Source organism: Oreochromis niloticus, linkage group LG17, assembly GCF_001858045.2.
Source record: "Oreochromis niloticus isolate F11D_XX linkage group LG17, O_niloticus_UMD_NMBU, whole genome shotgun sequence".
NCBI classification, from domain to species: Eukaryota; Metazoa; Chordata; class Actinopteri; order Cichliformes; family Cichlidae; genus Oreochromis; species Oreochromis niloticus.
This window is the reverse complement of record NC_031981.2, coordinates 10,502,072-10,518,112: the sequence shown is the minus strand read 5'-3', so window position 1 is coordinate 10,518,112 and position 16,041 is coordinate 10,502,072. Positions and strand designations below refer to the sequence as shown.

Sequence of the window (16,041 nt, the reverse complement as noted above, 5' to 3'; positions counted from 1 at the left end):
TAATTCACAGCCAAACTAATACAAAAGCAACCTGCTAAAAATTACAGGACATTTGTGCTTTTACCACCACTGGACTGACAAGGCTACTCAGCAGCTACACTGGCTTCTGTGTGGAGTAATCAGCACTGCCTTGGCCCATTAGCATCACTCATATCTAATGTACAGATCAATGCATTAACCACAGAGCTCAGTGTTTCACATCCAGCAAACTGCAGTCTGTTTGCAGGCATTCAACTCCTACTGACAGTGCATCACACTCACATGCAGGTAAGATCTTTTGTTCTCACCCTCCCCTCCCCCTGTAATAAGAAGCAGGTTTATAACAGCAAAGTCAACCGGTCAAGGCCAGATTGTTTTTTAATGGTTGTTTGGAGCATAAAACCCCCACACAGAGCCACAGTGACAAAGTTCACTAATCAGATAACATTACATAAACAAGGTTTACAGTCTGTATTGAGCCACAAATACAGTTTTTCACCAATATCAGTTTCAAGTCACCACAGAATGTGCTTTTGATCACCCGTGTGTGGCCGTACCTGTAGTGAATGAATGACACAACTTCTTGTAGTTAGTGAGTGTTGGTTTAGAGACATTCCTTTAACCCAGTGTCATAACATACGTCCACAAAAACCAGACACCTGCTTAGTTTGGACGTGCATTTGGATATCGGTGTATCTAAATGTGTATTTTGACACCAGTAAGTACAGGCTGAATGTTGTGTTTCAGAAAACTCCGTCATCCTTAGCATCCACATAAGCAATGGTATTATTCTTTGCTATTTTCTATGATTAATATCGTTCTTTTTAGAGTGTGATTGGACTCGCTTGATGCTTTTAACTCTTCCACTCTTTATATGTGAATCTGCTCCCCCCCTCGCTCTTTCACACCCTCTGCCTTTTGTTTTATGCCTGTCATTTCACACTTTTACAAAACACTTTCAACACTTTATTTTAACTAAGGAAGCTGTTGGGTCGAAAGACCACAAAGCACACCGTAAGAATCTTTCCGAAGCTACACAGGATATGAAATACATTTAGTTTATTTCTTCAAGAGAAAAAAAAAGTCTTGCACTGCTCCTTATATGTGTGAAACCTGAAAGCTTTGGAACAGGTAACTCACACTTCCCTGGTCTTCATTTTTCATTTCCTCTCTCTCATGCACTTTATAAATAGTTTCTTGCTGAGAAACTATCTTCCGTAACAACTGTAACAACAGTGACAGCTTCCCCATCATGGTTTCCTTTCCCTAACCTTGGCAAGTGGAGGGTGAAATAAAGAAAATCAAAAAAGCCTGAGGAGGACTGAAGAAGGGCTGAATTTGTGCTACTTAACTGGCTTTAGCTTGTCCCTGCAAGCCACTTTGCAACCCACCTCTGCAGTGGTTTATCCTGACCTAATTATTGTCATGTGTTTCCAATGATGCCTGCTCTGCAAACTGAAATACCTGTCTTAACAATTTTAGTTTGGGGTAACTATTTTGTGATTTTATAAAAGTTCAGAGAGGCAACATCTTAACATGGTCTAACATGGATGAAATCCTCAACACAATCTACTAATGTAACACTCTTCTGAAACTACATGTGTACAAATAGTCTTAAAGAATGAAAAGACAAATACTATGGATGCAAATCACATTTTACAATACAATATAACCCTGTTTATATTAGTAGTGAAGTCTAACTCTGAAGTCCATCTGTATAGAGGCAGTGTTTGCTTGTGTCAAGCTCCATCTCCTCTAGTCTATTTGAGCCAACACAAACAAACAAACACACACAGCACACATAGGAAAAGTTCTTTAAAGCACAGGTGAACACACACTTTTACCAGAATTAGACTGAAATACTCAAACACGCACACGGACAGCAGACTAACTAGGGTACTATTTACCCTGCATAAACAGATAGGACAGGCGAAAAGCTGCCCACAGACCAAAGGAAACAGCAGCGGGAACTTAATGTTACGTAATGACATTAACGACTCCACTTATGAGCCCACATCACCCAGTGCAGACCCGCAGCCTCTGCTTACACAGCTACATGATTACAGGTAAACACAGGAAGGTTACAACATCATTCCTCGTGCACCAAAAAAGACAGAGATTTATCTTAAAACTAGAAAAAACGCTGTCAATGCGAGAAACAAAATGATCTATTTATTCATGATTTCAATTTAAAGTTTTTTCAGCTTTAATAAACCTACTCAAATTCACCTTCCTGTCCTTGTTTCAATCTGTGTTATCTGCAACATTATAACTGGAAAAAAATATCTTTAACCTGCCTTCAGTACCGCAGGGCAAGAGTCCTTATTTACCCAGATCACAAGCCGGCTTGGGTGTTCCACTTCAGTAGCGTCCCAAGGTGTAGTTACAAGGTTAAATGCTTTATTCAAGGGCAGCTGAAGATAACCGGAAAGCAACTGACAGCTTAAGAAGTGCAAGATTGAAGACACTATTATATAATTTCAGCTTGTTGGCTAATTAAATGACTGATTCTGGTATAAAATGTGTTATCTAAAAACAAAAATTAACTTTTCTAAACATATACACAATTACTGGATGGACAAAGAAAGGAAACCATTGGTGTTTTGGCCAAAAGTGACATGAAGCCAACAGAAACAGACCTTGATTATATACTAAGGGAATGTTTGCGGTAATAGAGAATACAAAGGTGACACTGTTGAGTAAACACACACACGTTTTTTTATGCTATTATCAAAAACATATACGCTTAAACTGTCGTGGAATAGCTCTTTATCTTACACTGGTAGGTTCTGTTACAGCACTAGCATGATACTAATGAGCTGAGTGTTTCTCTGTTATTATATTATCACAAATATTTGGCTTTATGTATTATCTGTTTAACTGTTTAGTTGTGGAGCATGCATTTTGACTTTTCAATATGCAAGGCTGGCATTGTTAAACAGTTTCTTAATGTTGTAGTTTAATATATAAAGTTTATATGAACACATTTACTTTTGCTGTCATTTGTGAAAAGGTCTAACTGTCTTTCATTTAATAAAGCTCGGCAAACAATGACCACTTCCTGCTTTGTGCTGCAAAATTTCCCAGAAGGGCTTTGAAAATTAACCTGGTTGCACTTTGCAAATTGATGGTGCAGTCAGTGACTCCTAGGCTGACTTGTTATCTGTGGTTGTCAGTGTGGTTCACCTGTGGTTTAGATAAGCCTTGACATATAAAGTTATTTCATAAAGCTTGCTTATCATTTTCGAGTTACACTAAAACCTTTACAATCACAGGAACATCGTAGGAAACTGTTTCTAGAAGTCAAACTGACAGCTGCAGTTACAACCCCAACCCTAAAAATGTCGGGACGCTGTAAACGCTGTGTGCTCTTTCGGCTATTTCTTCTCACCGTAAAGACAGAGTTTGCTGCTATCACACAAATATTGAAAACACTGACAGAAAAAGCTTCTGTGGCTCAAGATGCACATCAGGAAATAGAAGCCACAGGTGACACACCCATTGCAATCATTATCTCACCTATTTGGTCCAGAGTTAGACGCTTTATGAACTGTTGAATGTATTTCCATGACCTTTGGTATAGTTTTAATCTAAAATCAGTTTGCTAGCATTCAGCTCTAAACGCTGCAGTGACTAAACCCCACACGAGTTCTCAGACAAAATAGTTTCTGTATTACATACATTGGATTGTGGGTGTTGACTGCTTGCACTGGCTTGCACTATCACTAGAATCAACAAACCAATTAAGATAAAAGATTTGACACTTGTGACAGTTAGCTGGTCGGTAGCTGATGATCCCCTTGCCTTGACAGCAACATCTGTGTGAATTCATAGCAATATGAAAATTCTTCTTGAATATCAAGGCAGGCATTTCCTCAGCATACAGATAAAATAGTCTGACTGGCAAGATAACAAGTAAAGCGTGCAGGGTTTTCTTAAAGACTGTAGATTCACGCAGGGAAAATCATATCTGAAGTTTATTTTTGTAACATTTACATAAACTGTAGCCTAGAACTGGCTGTTCTCTCAGTGTACAGTCTGTGTAATTCTATCTTCACCCACACACGACATCTGAAGACCCCCACACACGCACATATGCAAACACACACACACACACACGTGCTTTTCTCTTTTTCCTCACCACCATTTCTCCCCCCTCCCTCTTTGGTCTTTAAAGTGTTTTCTCATTTCATACAACAGAATGAACTCTTGGACGCGAAGCAGACTGCACGCATAAAGAAATGTTCCTAAGTCACGTTTGCTCTGCACTTCAGCTTATTTTTGTTCGCAAATTTGTGCAGCTTGACGGATTTTGGAAGAAGTGGGTTTTTTGGGAGTGTGCAGAACTGAAAGGGATCACTTCTAGTATTTATATGCAATTAGGTTGTGTGAGTGAGCAGTTTACACTGTATGCGTATGTTTGCGTGTCTGTGGTCAGATTTGAGTGGGATAGATTTGGAATATAACTAAGTACAGGTATAGTTTTCATTTGATCTGTTATTATAATTATGGCGATAATAATAACATCAGGAATTATATTGTTTCTGAACACTATTTCCTCTGAACCACCTTTAATTCACTGTATATGTATATATATGTAAAACTTTGAAAAATAGCTCATTTTCTTCTGAAAATATCATTACTCACTTACCTTGAACTGTAGCTCAAAACTATTCTTGATAACAGGTGTGAGTCATTAAACTTTCCTGGTGTTCATTCTTTTTAGATCATCTTTAATGGAACAGTGTTACAAACAACCCAATTTCCTGTGTGGTTATTCGTGCTGCCAGCCCACCCAAGCAGTCAGTGATCAGATTTTTCTGATGAGTTCAATTCTAGAGTTATATTGCTTGTATGTTACCAAGAATTAGAAACAACTACCATAACAAATAAAAATCACCACATCGCACCCCCAACTTTAGACATCAAAAGGAACCATAATGTCTCAGTCACACTGGAGTAATAATAGGATGGAAACCTTGTGACTAAAAAAAATCTGTGATTCCTTCTTTCTTTCTTTCTTTATTTTGTTTTCAGCAACCAATTGCAAGTAGATGGTGCTGACCCACCTCAACCTCTGGGTGACCGTCAGGATTGCAATCTCGTCACTCACCAATTTGGACTGATTGCAATCAGTCTCAGACAGGCTGGTGAAGGTTAAGCACAGTCTAATTTATAAATGCAGACAGACTGCCAACATATTCTAATCTGAGTCAGTCTTATGACTCACTCATCTGCAACGTATTTCTTTGCAATCGGGGACTCGACTCTGCTGACCATCAAACTGGCCGTTACACACTCACAGTGTGTGACGAAGACCTGGAAAGGGTGGAGTGCCTAGTGGTGCAATGGTGTAACAACGGCTGCCACATCTCCCACCAATAGCAATGATAATTGTTTTCAGCTGCGCCCAGCTGAAACAAACGCCTCCCCATCGGGCAATGCTGGAGACAGGGGTTTGTGTCGCCATCCGCTGGGGTCGAGGGCAAGCCTCCCGCACCCGTCTCCTCTGGGCCCTTGCTTACTGGAGCTCACCACCCAGAAGAAGAAGATCCAGGAATAGAATGATTGAACGTTCATGACGTGGAAGACTCCCACGTCTTTGCCTGCGTCAAACCTGGCTAACCTGTACTTGACCTCCCCGAGCTTCTGTGACACCCAGAGGGGGCCGGTGAACAAGTGAAGTTACACTGTCCATCAGGTTGATGATGAATTTTGACGAGGTCACGATTGAATAGATCACCAGCTGATGCCTAAAGTCATAGTAGCATTTCTGTCTGGCATGATGTAAGCCAGCGTCTCCCTCTCTTGATAGGTAGGGCATGGTGTTGTCCTCACCTTCAGCTATTAATGACCATTACAAATATGCACAGTTCTGGTCCCAGTCTTCAAAGAAACCATTTCAAAGGCAACGGGATCACAAGTTCATCGTTGGTGTCACGGTCTTCAGTTACTGGTTTGAAGTGTTACTGTAGCATAAACCAGTAAGCAGTCTGTGGATATAATAAACATTCTACTGTTGAAAACTGAACTTGTCTGTGTTCTCTGAGAGAGATTAAATTATCAATATGCACTGATAAATGTATGTTTGTTAAGTTAATAATGTTATGAGAGGAAAATGTATTCGTTTGCTTAGATGTTTTTTGGGGAAAATGCATTTTACATCTAAACCACTATTAAGATAAAACGATAAATATTAGATCTTAATTAATGATTTGCTTCTGTCGCAGGTGCACGCACACACACTCTTGTTCTCAAGCCTCCATCTACCCAAACTTCAGGCTCCACACGTCTGTGATTTCCTGCCACATGAAGTAGAAAAAAAATAAATAAAATGGCGTTATATTGTTCTTTCAATATACTCTATTTAGTTAAATCTGTATCAGCAAGTAGCTGGTGACATTAGAAACCTGGCGAACAAGTTTTATGTACATACTGGGGGGACAATAGATTAAAAAAATCTGATGCAAAGCTTAAAGAAGCCAGATAAGTCTTGGTAATCTGTTGTAGAGAGAATATGAGACCTTGTCATTTGTGGTGTAAATAGTCCAGCTGTGCATGAAGTTCAGAATTTGTTTTGTTTACCATCTGTCCTCTATCGAGCTTTTAGACTGCAGGATTGAATATTGGAAGCCGCCCTCCCCCTTCAAGCACGAACAGCAGCAGCTAGGAGATAAATAATGACAATACCTCTGAAAATGTGCACCTCTTGTATCCTCATATCTTCTTCCAGCTTTGAAAGACTAAGTGTAGCTAAGTGCAATCCCAACAATCCCACTGTAGGACTGCTGTGTGCAGTGTAGTATTCATAACATAGCAGGAAAACTGCATGATGGAAATTTATTGTCTTAATGTACCGGTAAAACTCATTTTCCTTCCTCTCTTCCTTCCTCTGGCCTCTCTCTCTCTCTGGTCTAACTGAACAGTGTTCATTGTATCCATGGTATCAGATAATAAGCACAGATTCACACCTCACAACGAGCTGTTTCCTGTTTGGATTTGAGTCAAGAAGCTCTTTAATAAAGTCTGGATAACAGGAAGTAGGCCAGTATATATTGTAAAACCTGCAGGTGACAGACTGAATGCAGTTAGGTGCTGCAGCCACATGGCAAGAACTGGTACTGCAATAACAAAGTCTCAATTTGCTTACAGACAACACAAACCTGCCTGAATTTGTAATTTACAAACATAAGAATAATAATATTTACTGCAATAATGTGCAAAAGTCTTAAGCTCTCATTGCTTTGTATTTTGCTTGCAACGAGTCAGACTTTCTTGCATTTTCAAAGTCCTTTTGAGCAATAGTTCTCCAGGTTTTCTTGAGGTCTCTCAAAGTTTTTCTTAAGACATTTGTCTGCGTTACACTCATTTTTAGTCCAGTCCTTGCACCTTACTTTTTGACCTATGAATCACTCAAACATTAAAAAAAAGAACCTAACTCGGTACACATATCAGACAACTTAACAAAGAATCGATTGTAAATTGTATCCTTAAGCATTTTGTGTTGCTGCGCAAATGTGCAAAGCACATCATTCCTGTTTCTTTAGTTGAGTATATGAAAAATGTCAAAGATAATGCAGTTGGGCATGAATAAAAATAGCATTTTTGCACCAATAAGGTGATTCCCAGAGAGCTATTAGCCGAAAACTTGTGTTGCCTTAAAAAACTCTGATAAAACTGGACAAGTGGAGGACAAAAGAAAAAGTGGCAGGGCTAAACCCCTCCCCCCCCCAAAAAAACTACTTCAGATGAAAAGTAACTGAAAGTTACGGAAGAGGATTAGGGCCACTGGAAAAAAAAAAAGTGGGCACATCTTTTTTTTTTTCCTTCTTTTCCAGAATTCTGCGAAAAAAGTCAGAATTCTGACTTTAATCTCAGAATTTGACTTTTTTTCTCAGAATTCAGGAAAAGAAGAAAAAAAAGACGTGCCCACTTTTTTTTCCCAGTGGCCCTAATCCTCTTCCGTAGAAAGTCTTGTCTTAAGAAATAGGAAAAAACTCCAGCCAAGACCTGACACAGGACATGAGAGGTAGCAGCATCACCAAAAATGGTCTCAGCGGAAGGGTGGCTGTTAAAAAGCCATTCTTAATGAATGTATAATTATTCAAGAACTGGACTGTCTTATGGAGTGACTCATCCAGACTTGAAAGGTTTGAGTCGGCAGAGAAAAACTATTTAAGCCATAACAACCCAAATAATACACAAAACCCCCACTCGCATTCATTTAAACAACTTTTATTTATTAAGTTTTTACAAATAAAGTAACAAATTTATTGTATTGTAGCGCAAAGCGCAAAGTTTTGTTTTTAATAAGAAGCTTGAACACTCTATACTTAGTGCAAAACATACCATTAAAGGCTGTCGATGACTCCTTACATGTATTTATTTTTTTGTTATTCTCTTTCATTCTTCCATATTTGTTTATTTAAAATCCGACCACGTTTGAACAACGTCAACCACAATACAGAAAAAGGAAAGCAATGAATTAAATTAGGAGCTGGTAGAGACAGTAAAACGGCACATAAAACAAGTGAGAATTCAAGAAAACAAAATGTGAGAGTCGAGAGAGACGAGAAACAAAATCGACATATTTTCAGCAACGCTCACAGAAACCGTTGCTGTTTTCGAGACATCATTTCACAGGAGCAAGCTACATAAAACAGCGAGGAGTTGCATGTATCTGTGACTGTGGCTTTATGTGTGTGTGCACTGAAAGGCAGAATCTCTTTTGTTGTTTTTTTTCTCTCTCTTTTGTTTGTTTTTTACATGTGGGCACTTCTACAGTGGAAAGCATAAAGGGTAAGCGAGCCCTGAAGAGGTGAAAACTGGAAAACACATCAACAGGAAACTGATTCTAATGCAAGCGAGTTCAAACTATTGCTACACCGTGCACGCCTCTCCTGAAACACACAATCCTACTTTTCCACTTTAACTCGAGGAAACTTCACAATAAGAGTGCCTGTGCTGGAAAACTTTCGAGCCTTTCACAGTAAAATTCCTCCACGACAACTCCAAAACTTCACAATAACTGCACCCACTTCCAGCAGGGGCATAGCCATCAAAACCTACTGTAATCTCAGTTTGATATTGATATTAAAACTGTCACTTTAATAATACTGCATGCAGGGGCATTGCAGCGCAGCAGGTATTCCTTTTATTGTAATCATTGCGTAACAGAGACAGTAAAATATGACCAAACCTCAAATCTGCAGCTGCAAAGTGCAGATCCAGGATGGTACCTGGCAAATCAAACAGCTCCAGTGAATTAAAGCAGGTAACTACGCCACTTTTTTCCTCCACTGACAAAAAAAAAAATATCAAATGGCACTGAGTTTGCGGCAGGTCTGACAGAATGCTTATATTGAGAACTCAGAAGCAAAGTGGCTCAATGACTATTCACAGCTTCAACCAAACTTGCCTAGTAGTAAAAAATGTCGCATTATTTTTCTCAAGGAATATAACGAAAAAAGATCTATGCTCTTTTGCACAAACTTTACAAAGTAACTTACACACAATCTGGCAAAAAGCAGTGGAAAGATGCAAAGCTTTGAAGTTTGTACCAAATTTGTGTTACAGGTAAAAAAAAAAAAAAAAAAAAAAAAAAAACACAGTAGAGGGTGCCAGAGGCCTTGCACGTACTCCTTTAAATCCATCAATCATCATGACTGCCATCATCTCTGTCATGCCTTCACTCAAAAACTCGTTAAAGCTGATTTTTATTTGTTTGTTTTTCAATTTCTGTAAAGACAGCTGACAATTGTGCAGCCTCGTTAATATTTTTCCTCATAAAAAATGGCATCGTGGGTTATAAGCCAGCTGCAAGGATGGTGGTACACCACTGCAGAATTTTTATGGGTCCTGACAAAGTCCTGCCTTGTTTTTCTTTATTCCTTTCATTCTTCCAACACTAGATACTTCCAACTAGTTTAAAATGTATCAGAAAAAGATGATGTCACAGTGTATCTATATGGACCAACCACAATTTGGCTACATTTTTTTTTAAGTTGCATTTTCAAGTGTTAGGTTGCTTATTTAGACATACCGAACCTTTTTTAGACTCGGTTTGAATAATGCATCTTGGGTGACCGGATCACAAGATTACAGCTGTTGTTTACAGTGTCTGAAAGTGTCCAGCTGACTGCTTGGATACCTCCTGTATATGTGACTTCTGCTAGATAGTTAAAGGCTAGCAAACAAACACAGATAATTCATTTGTGACTTGCAAAGGAGGCAGAACAAGAGGAAAAAGGACCTATACTGTACATCTTGCACTGGTTACATGCTTTCCTCTGAAGTCCTTGATGGGGACGCATCAGGGCACAACAATGTTTACACTTCAAAGAAGTGGCCTGATGCACTGCAGACTACCTCAGCCTATCACAGTGTGCCTTGGTGGTCCTTTTTATATTTAGTGCCACATCCACATGTGATCTGATCCCTCCAGATACATTTAAACGCCAAGTATAAACAGGGTTTCAGACATACCTAAACAGGGCCATTAGCCTGCGCTTCTCACAATATTTCAGTAAACCAAAATTTATCTGACAGTAGAGTGCGACATCATGGCCTATATCACATTCCTGGTTAGTTCTGATGGCCTCAGAGTTTCAAATCCTGACAGAAAGCTAAAACAAGTCTTTAATTTCAGCTGATCTCACATTAAAAAGAACATTATGTCACTGTACCACGGCATGCTCTCCCCGCAAGTATGCTGCACTCGGGTCAAAGTACAGAGTGGTCCAAGCTTCGAATACAATCTTCAATAAACTCCCTCCTTAAAACTGAAGAAAAAATTAATAATATACAGCAATAGAAACAACACTGATAACAAACGGTGGCCTTTCTCCGTCTTTTGACGTCAATCTCAACCTTCGTTCAAACGGCAGCAGAGCAATTCACTCCAAATTTCCCCATTTTGCAGAAAATACACTCGGGAGGATTCATCACAACCCGGCCTAAACATGCGCGCACATATACACTGCAGGCCTCTTCCGCTAAACTTCACAGCAACACCCTTTTATCCTCCACACATTCTGTCCAATGTGCTCACTTTAACCTCCAATGGAGAAGCAACAGGAAGGAAGCAAGGCACTAGTTTAATACCTCCAGCCATCGCTGGAGGCTCTAGAGGGGTCAGGGGTAGCGAAGACAAGCGAAAATAAAAGACAGGGTTGTTGTTTTTTCAAGTACATTAAAAATGGACACCATTGGTTTTTATACATTCACATTCATCTAACAAAACCAGGGGAGAAAGGGAAGGGGAGGGCTATTTAAAGTGTCTGATAGATAAGTACTGTATTAAGAAAAAAATAGCTAGCTTTACTTTATTATCTAAATATCGACTATCCTGGCGTTAACTCCGGTTTGTCTTTATACTCAGGTCAGTTTCGGCTTTCAATTCACCCAGTTTATAGAGATGACCTGAAATAGCGGTTGGTTAGTTGTTGGTAAGGCATTGGTTTGGAAGTGTGTCCTCAGTAAACTGACAGAAGGACGCTTATTGAAAAAAGAGAGAGAGAGGGGTTACCGATCTCCAAAAATGAGTTTGTGGAAAGCTGTGAATTGAAAGCGAAAGGACCCCAAAAAACTATTCTACATATGCTTTTTTTTTGTTTTTAAATTCACCCTAAAACTAATGTTGTCCAACAACATTTGCTAATAACAAACAACAATAATCACAGTGTCTCCACATCATACAGCGATGTGCACATATAACAGGTCCATTGACAGAACACGGTTTTGTTTTTTGTTTGTTTTTAAATAGAACAATCATTAACAACAATAATTATGACAATAATGTACATTGCATTTCAACCCAGATATTGAAACCGACCTAATTATGACACTAAGAACTGAGGCACGGCCCACGAGTCTGATGGCTGCTACACCTCCAACAATGCGTGAGTGTATTTACATGAGTCTGTGAATGACTGTATGCGGCTTTGTGTATTTATATGAATGTCACAAGAGTTGCGTGGGTGTGTGAATGTGTATGCGTCAGATTGCTAGCTGGGGTGGGGGGGGCAACAAGGGAACCAACCCAACGACACACACAAAAAAAATGGAATCATCATAGCAGACATTCGAAAAAAACAGACACAAACTGTACATGGACATTATCTTGATAACAAGGTCACTTTTACACACTGAGTTCTCTTGTGTTTGGGCTTTTTTTGTCCTCTTCTAAAAGGTTTCTGCTGTTATTGCTTCAAATGGCAACAGGGAGGTGAAGAGAGAGGGACGAAAGAAGTCGTGAAGCATCTGTTCTGCCCATTTGGGACCCCCATTGACATAAAGTGAGCTGAAACAGGAAGCTGATGATGATGATCTCTCTACCTGCTTGAATACTTTGTCACACTAAGTGGTGGGGAGGGGGAGAAGAAGACGGTGGAGATGCTGGGCTACATCTAGTCTCGATATGTATTTGATTTAATCTTGATTCGCTTTGTGCTTTTAAAGGTTAGGAAGGCTCTCCAACTTCCAAACGACTTCCTGAAACATTCGATTCGAGTTATGCGGACTCATCTTCTGCTCTCAGCTCACCCTTCTATCTGCTGCCATTTGCATCTCCTCCTGTAATGCTGTAAGAATGCTAACTGCTGTCAGAAACACTGATGATTTTGATTCTTAACACTAAGCAACAATATCGGTTAATGTGAGGACTAGCAATGCTCAGCCCCAATGGAAGAAATGCATTGTTGCAAGTTTTTTTGTTGGGATTTCTAGCAAAGACTGATAAACATGGACAGCAGAGGCCTTAAAATCAGTACCAGCAGGAATTGATGAAAAGGTACTGCATGGACAGAAGGGCTCAAGTTGGATTTTGTAAAAGCTGGCTATCACATTCTTCCTCCTCCTGAGCCTGATGTGATGTCTTCTGTCTAGTAAGCACGACTCGCTAACCCATATTATGTAAAGATATGTTAACTCATGTCAGAGCGTGAAATCCAACAAGTGTAAACCAGCCATTAGAGCAAACATGCAGACAATTATTGACAGCAAGCCCACACACCCTGTCGGAACCTCTTTGGCCTTTATCATTGTACTCTGAGTCTTTTTCTTTTGCTACAAGCCCACAGCAGAAAGGCTGCACTTCTTTTCTCTGATGGCTTCTCATGCACATTTTAATTCCTACCCCCGTCTGAACCCCCCCCTCTCCCAACAAAAATAAAAATAAATCACACTTTGTAGTCAATCCAGCGATGAACACTCCACTTCACACCAGTCCTCTCAGGCCGTGATTTAAACCGGCCCTCACTCTGAGCCCTACGTGGTCCTCAAGTTGGGTCCTCCCGGGTTACTGACCGACTTCTGCAGGGTGTTGGTCAGATGGAAAGCTTGGAGTGGCCCCTGGCCTGTAATCTGGCCCTGTGGCGTGGGGTAGGGGCCCAGGGGCTGGGAAGTACTGACCAGCAGAGGCTGTGTTGGTGCTTGGTGTGGGGTGGACAGGCTGTGAGCCGGACCAGACCATTGTGCACTATAGGCAGCAGTTGGGGTGTAGTGGATGAACTGGGGAAGCTGGGGTTGGGGTGGAGTGGAGGAGGCAGGAGGGTGGCATAAAGAGCCCTTTCGGGCAGCCAGAGAGGTAGCGGTGCTGGAGTTTGTTGGGATGTGGGCTGAACCACCTATGCTGCTGGGACACAGCTGGCTGGGAGCGGAGTACTTCCTGCCCAGACTGGCTGACTGGATAACCTGCAGGGGAGGAGAAAGGTCATTCAAAATTCAAAATTAAGCATTTTTCTCTTAAATAATTTGATTATAGTTCTCTATGCTAGGTAAAGATGTCTTTCAAGGAGTTAAAATTAATTATTAACCAAGCCTGCTTAAAATGTAAGTTAAAACCCCCCCCAAAATACAGCCATGCGACATTTATCTTAGTTAAACAAACTGTGTTATTCTCTGCACCACCAACACAGCAGATTTGCTTCATGTCAGTTGGAATTTAATAATTAAAGATCCAAAACATTTTTGTAGGAATTTGCATGTCTGAAAAGTAAAAAGTATCAATTTGAAAAATCAATATCAAATTGTAATATAATAACTTGTAAATTTTAGAGGGAAGAATTTTATTCTTTTTTATCCATTGTGGTTTTAAATGGCACATGATCCAAAATAATGCGTTTAATTAAACACCAAAAGATCAGTTGTTAACTGAACAACGCATCATCCAGAAATCTGGATGTAGTAAAGCAGGCAGGGATCAAACAGCTATTTGTTTTTTTCTAAGAGTTTAGTCCAGAAATGATGTGATGTGGTGTTTTTTAATACTAACCTCATAGCTGTGTCCCTGCACCGGAGCCTGCTGCAGCTGTTTGGCACTCCTCTTACCCTGAAAAAGTTCAATATTTAATTCACTGTACAAACTTACTGATGTAATATATAATTAATCACAAAAAACTGCTTCCATGTCCACTGATAACAGAAAAAATATTTATCATGTTCATGACCTTTCTCTTAAGATTAACACTGCAGGGTTTTTTATTAATAGCATAAAGTTATGGCTAACACTTTTTGTATAGATCCAAAAGGCCTTGGATCAGGTTTCTTCAACAGATCAAACACACTGCATTTCTAAAAAGGAGGTTTTAGAGTTTAAGCTCTTTCCTCTCTGTCTTCATATCTAGAGAACTAACTATGGGACCTGCTGAGTCACTGATAAAATACCTTTTTTCTTTGATATGAAAACTCTCGCTATGTTTTAAAATATACATTCAAAAACAGCACTAAACCTGTGAGAGGTTCATGGCATCTCTGGCCCAGTTGTCCACCAGTTTATGAAGGTCATCGGTGAAGGTTCCTTTCCTCTGGTGTGGGGCTGGCATGTTGGGGGCCAGACACTGAGAACCCCCCTGGCTTTGACCCAAACCACCTGAACCGCTCACTGCATTGGTGCTATTAGTCCCTGAGAGTCAAGACAGAGACAAGGGAGGAGGGAAAATAGCAAATAGTGTGAGATAATGTTTAAAAGGTGAGGCAAAGCTGATGTTATCTGGATGATTGTGATTGGCGGCAGGCGGCTCTGTCTTAACCACAAAGGGCAGACAGAGGTTGGTCAGGTCAGGAGGTTTAGGGCAGCTCAGCATGTCGACATGGTCACAGAACTGCATTGTTTAGTTTTAATGATGGAGATCATGATGATAAACAGGAATAAGAGACAACTTATGATAGCAGAGGAAGGGCACTTTGGCAGTTAGTATAAATGCTGAACCCTTTATAGTATATATATATATATCTTATTTATAACAAGGAATCAGATCACACTGGACAACCTGTAGAGCAACAGTCTCATTCAAAATGCCCCTGCAGTGACCCTGTGTACCTCTTAACTCTGAGTACATTTCCCAGCCACTAGATGGTGCTCAAGCTTTGTATCAGGAAGTATTATGTTTGTGTTTTTTCTTCACCCACTACCCAACTTAATGCAGACTAAACTCCAAATAAAAGCACACACTGCAGGCTGGCTTTCTTGGCATCTGTGTGTTAAAGAGCACACAGACTTCATATGACACCAGAACCTTCCCCACACCGTGTTCAATGTTTTAAACTTATGTTTTAAACATCCCCATAACTGCACATTACCCTTATAATCACACGAAGCTGATGCACTTCCTTTGCATACAAGATCATCCCAAAGCCATGCCAGCAGAATGAGCATGAGCGTTAAATATTTACATGATTTGTTCATATCAGATATTAAATGAGACCAGGCAGAATATGCAAGGATTGTCAAGGATCATAGAGTTGGTCTGACAAAAATAAATACAAATAAACTGTCATGTCATGCTAAACAAAATGGAGGAAAATAAGAATGAGGAGAAGCTGAGTCATGAATGACTGCAGCAGGATGGGATTCTGGTCTATGTAGTCCAGGCCAAAAGCCATGGTGAGGGAGGAGAGGAAGGGGAGGGGCAGCTTGTATGTGTTCGTGTTTGGCACATTATATGTGTGTGTGAGAGAGAGGGAGAGCTTGCAGGTGCATGCACTGTCAGTTTAGATCTGTTAAGGCTACACACTTCAGTTATTTCAGCCCTCAAACTGGACTTTCACTGAAACGTCGTCATC

General features: G+C 40.1%; 1 protein-coding gene across 1 annotated transcript in view; it reads right to left on the bottom strand.

Annotated features, from left to right (window-relative positions):
• Nucleotides 1-8,198: 8,198 nt before the first annotated feature.
• Nucleotides 8,199-16,041, bottom strand: part of LOC100690016 (serine/threonine-protein kinase WNK1) — a 93,685-nt gene continuing 85,842 nt past the window's right edge. The window contains exons 37-39 of the mRNA XM_025899839.1: nt 14,709-14,881; nt 14,252-14,308; nt 8,199-13,671 (exon numbers count right to left, since the gene is read on the bottom strand). Coding sequence (XP_025755624.1) covers nt 13,246-13,671; nt 14,252-14,308; nt 14,709-14,881 — 656 coding nt within the window. The 3' untranslated portion in view covers nt 8,199-13,245. The remainder of the gene's footprint in view (nt 13,672-14,251; nt 14,309-14,708; nt 14,882-16,041) is intronic.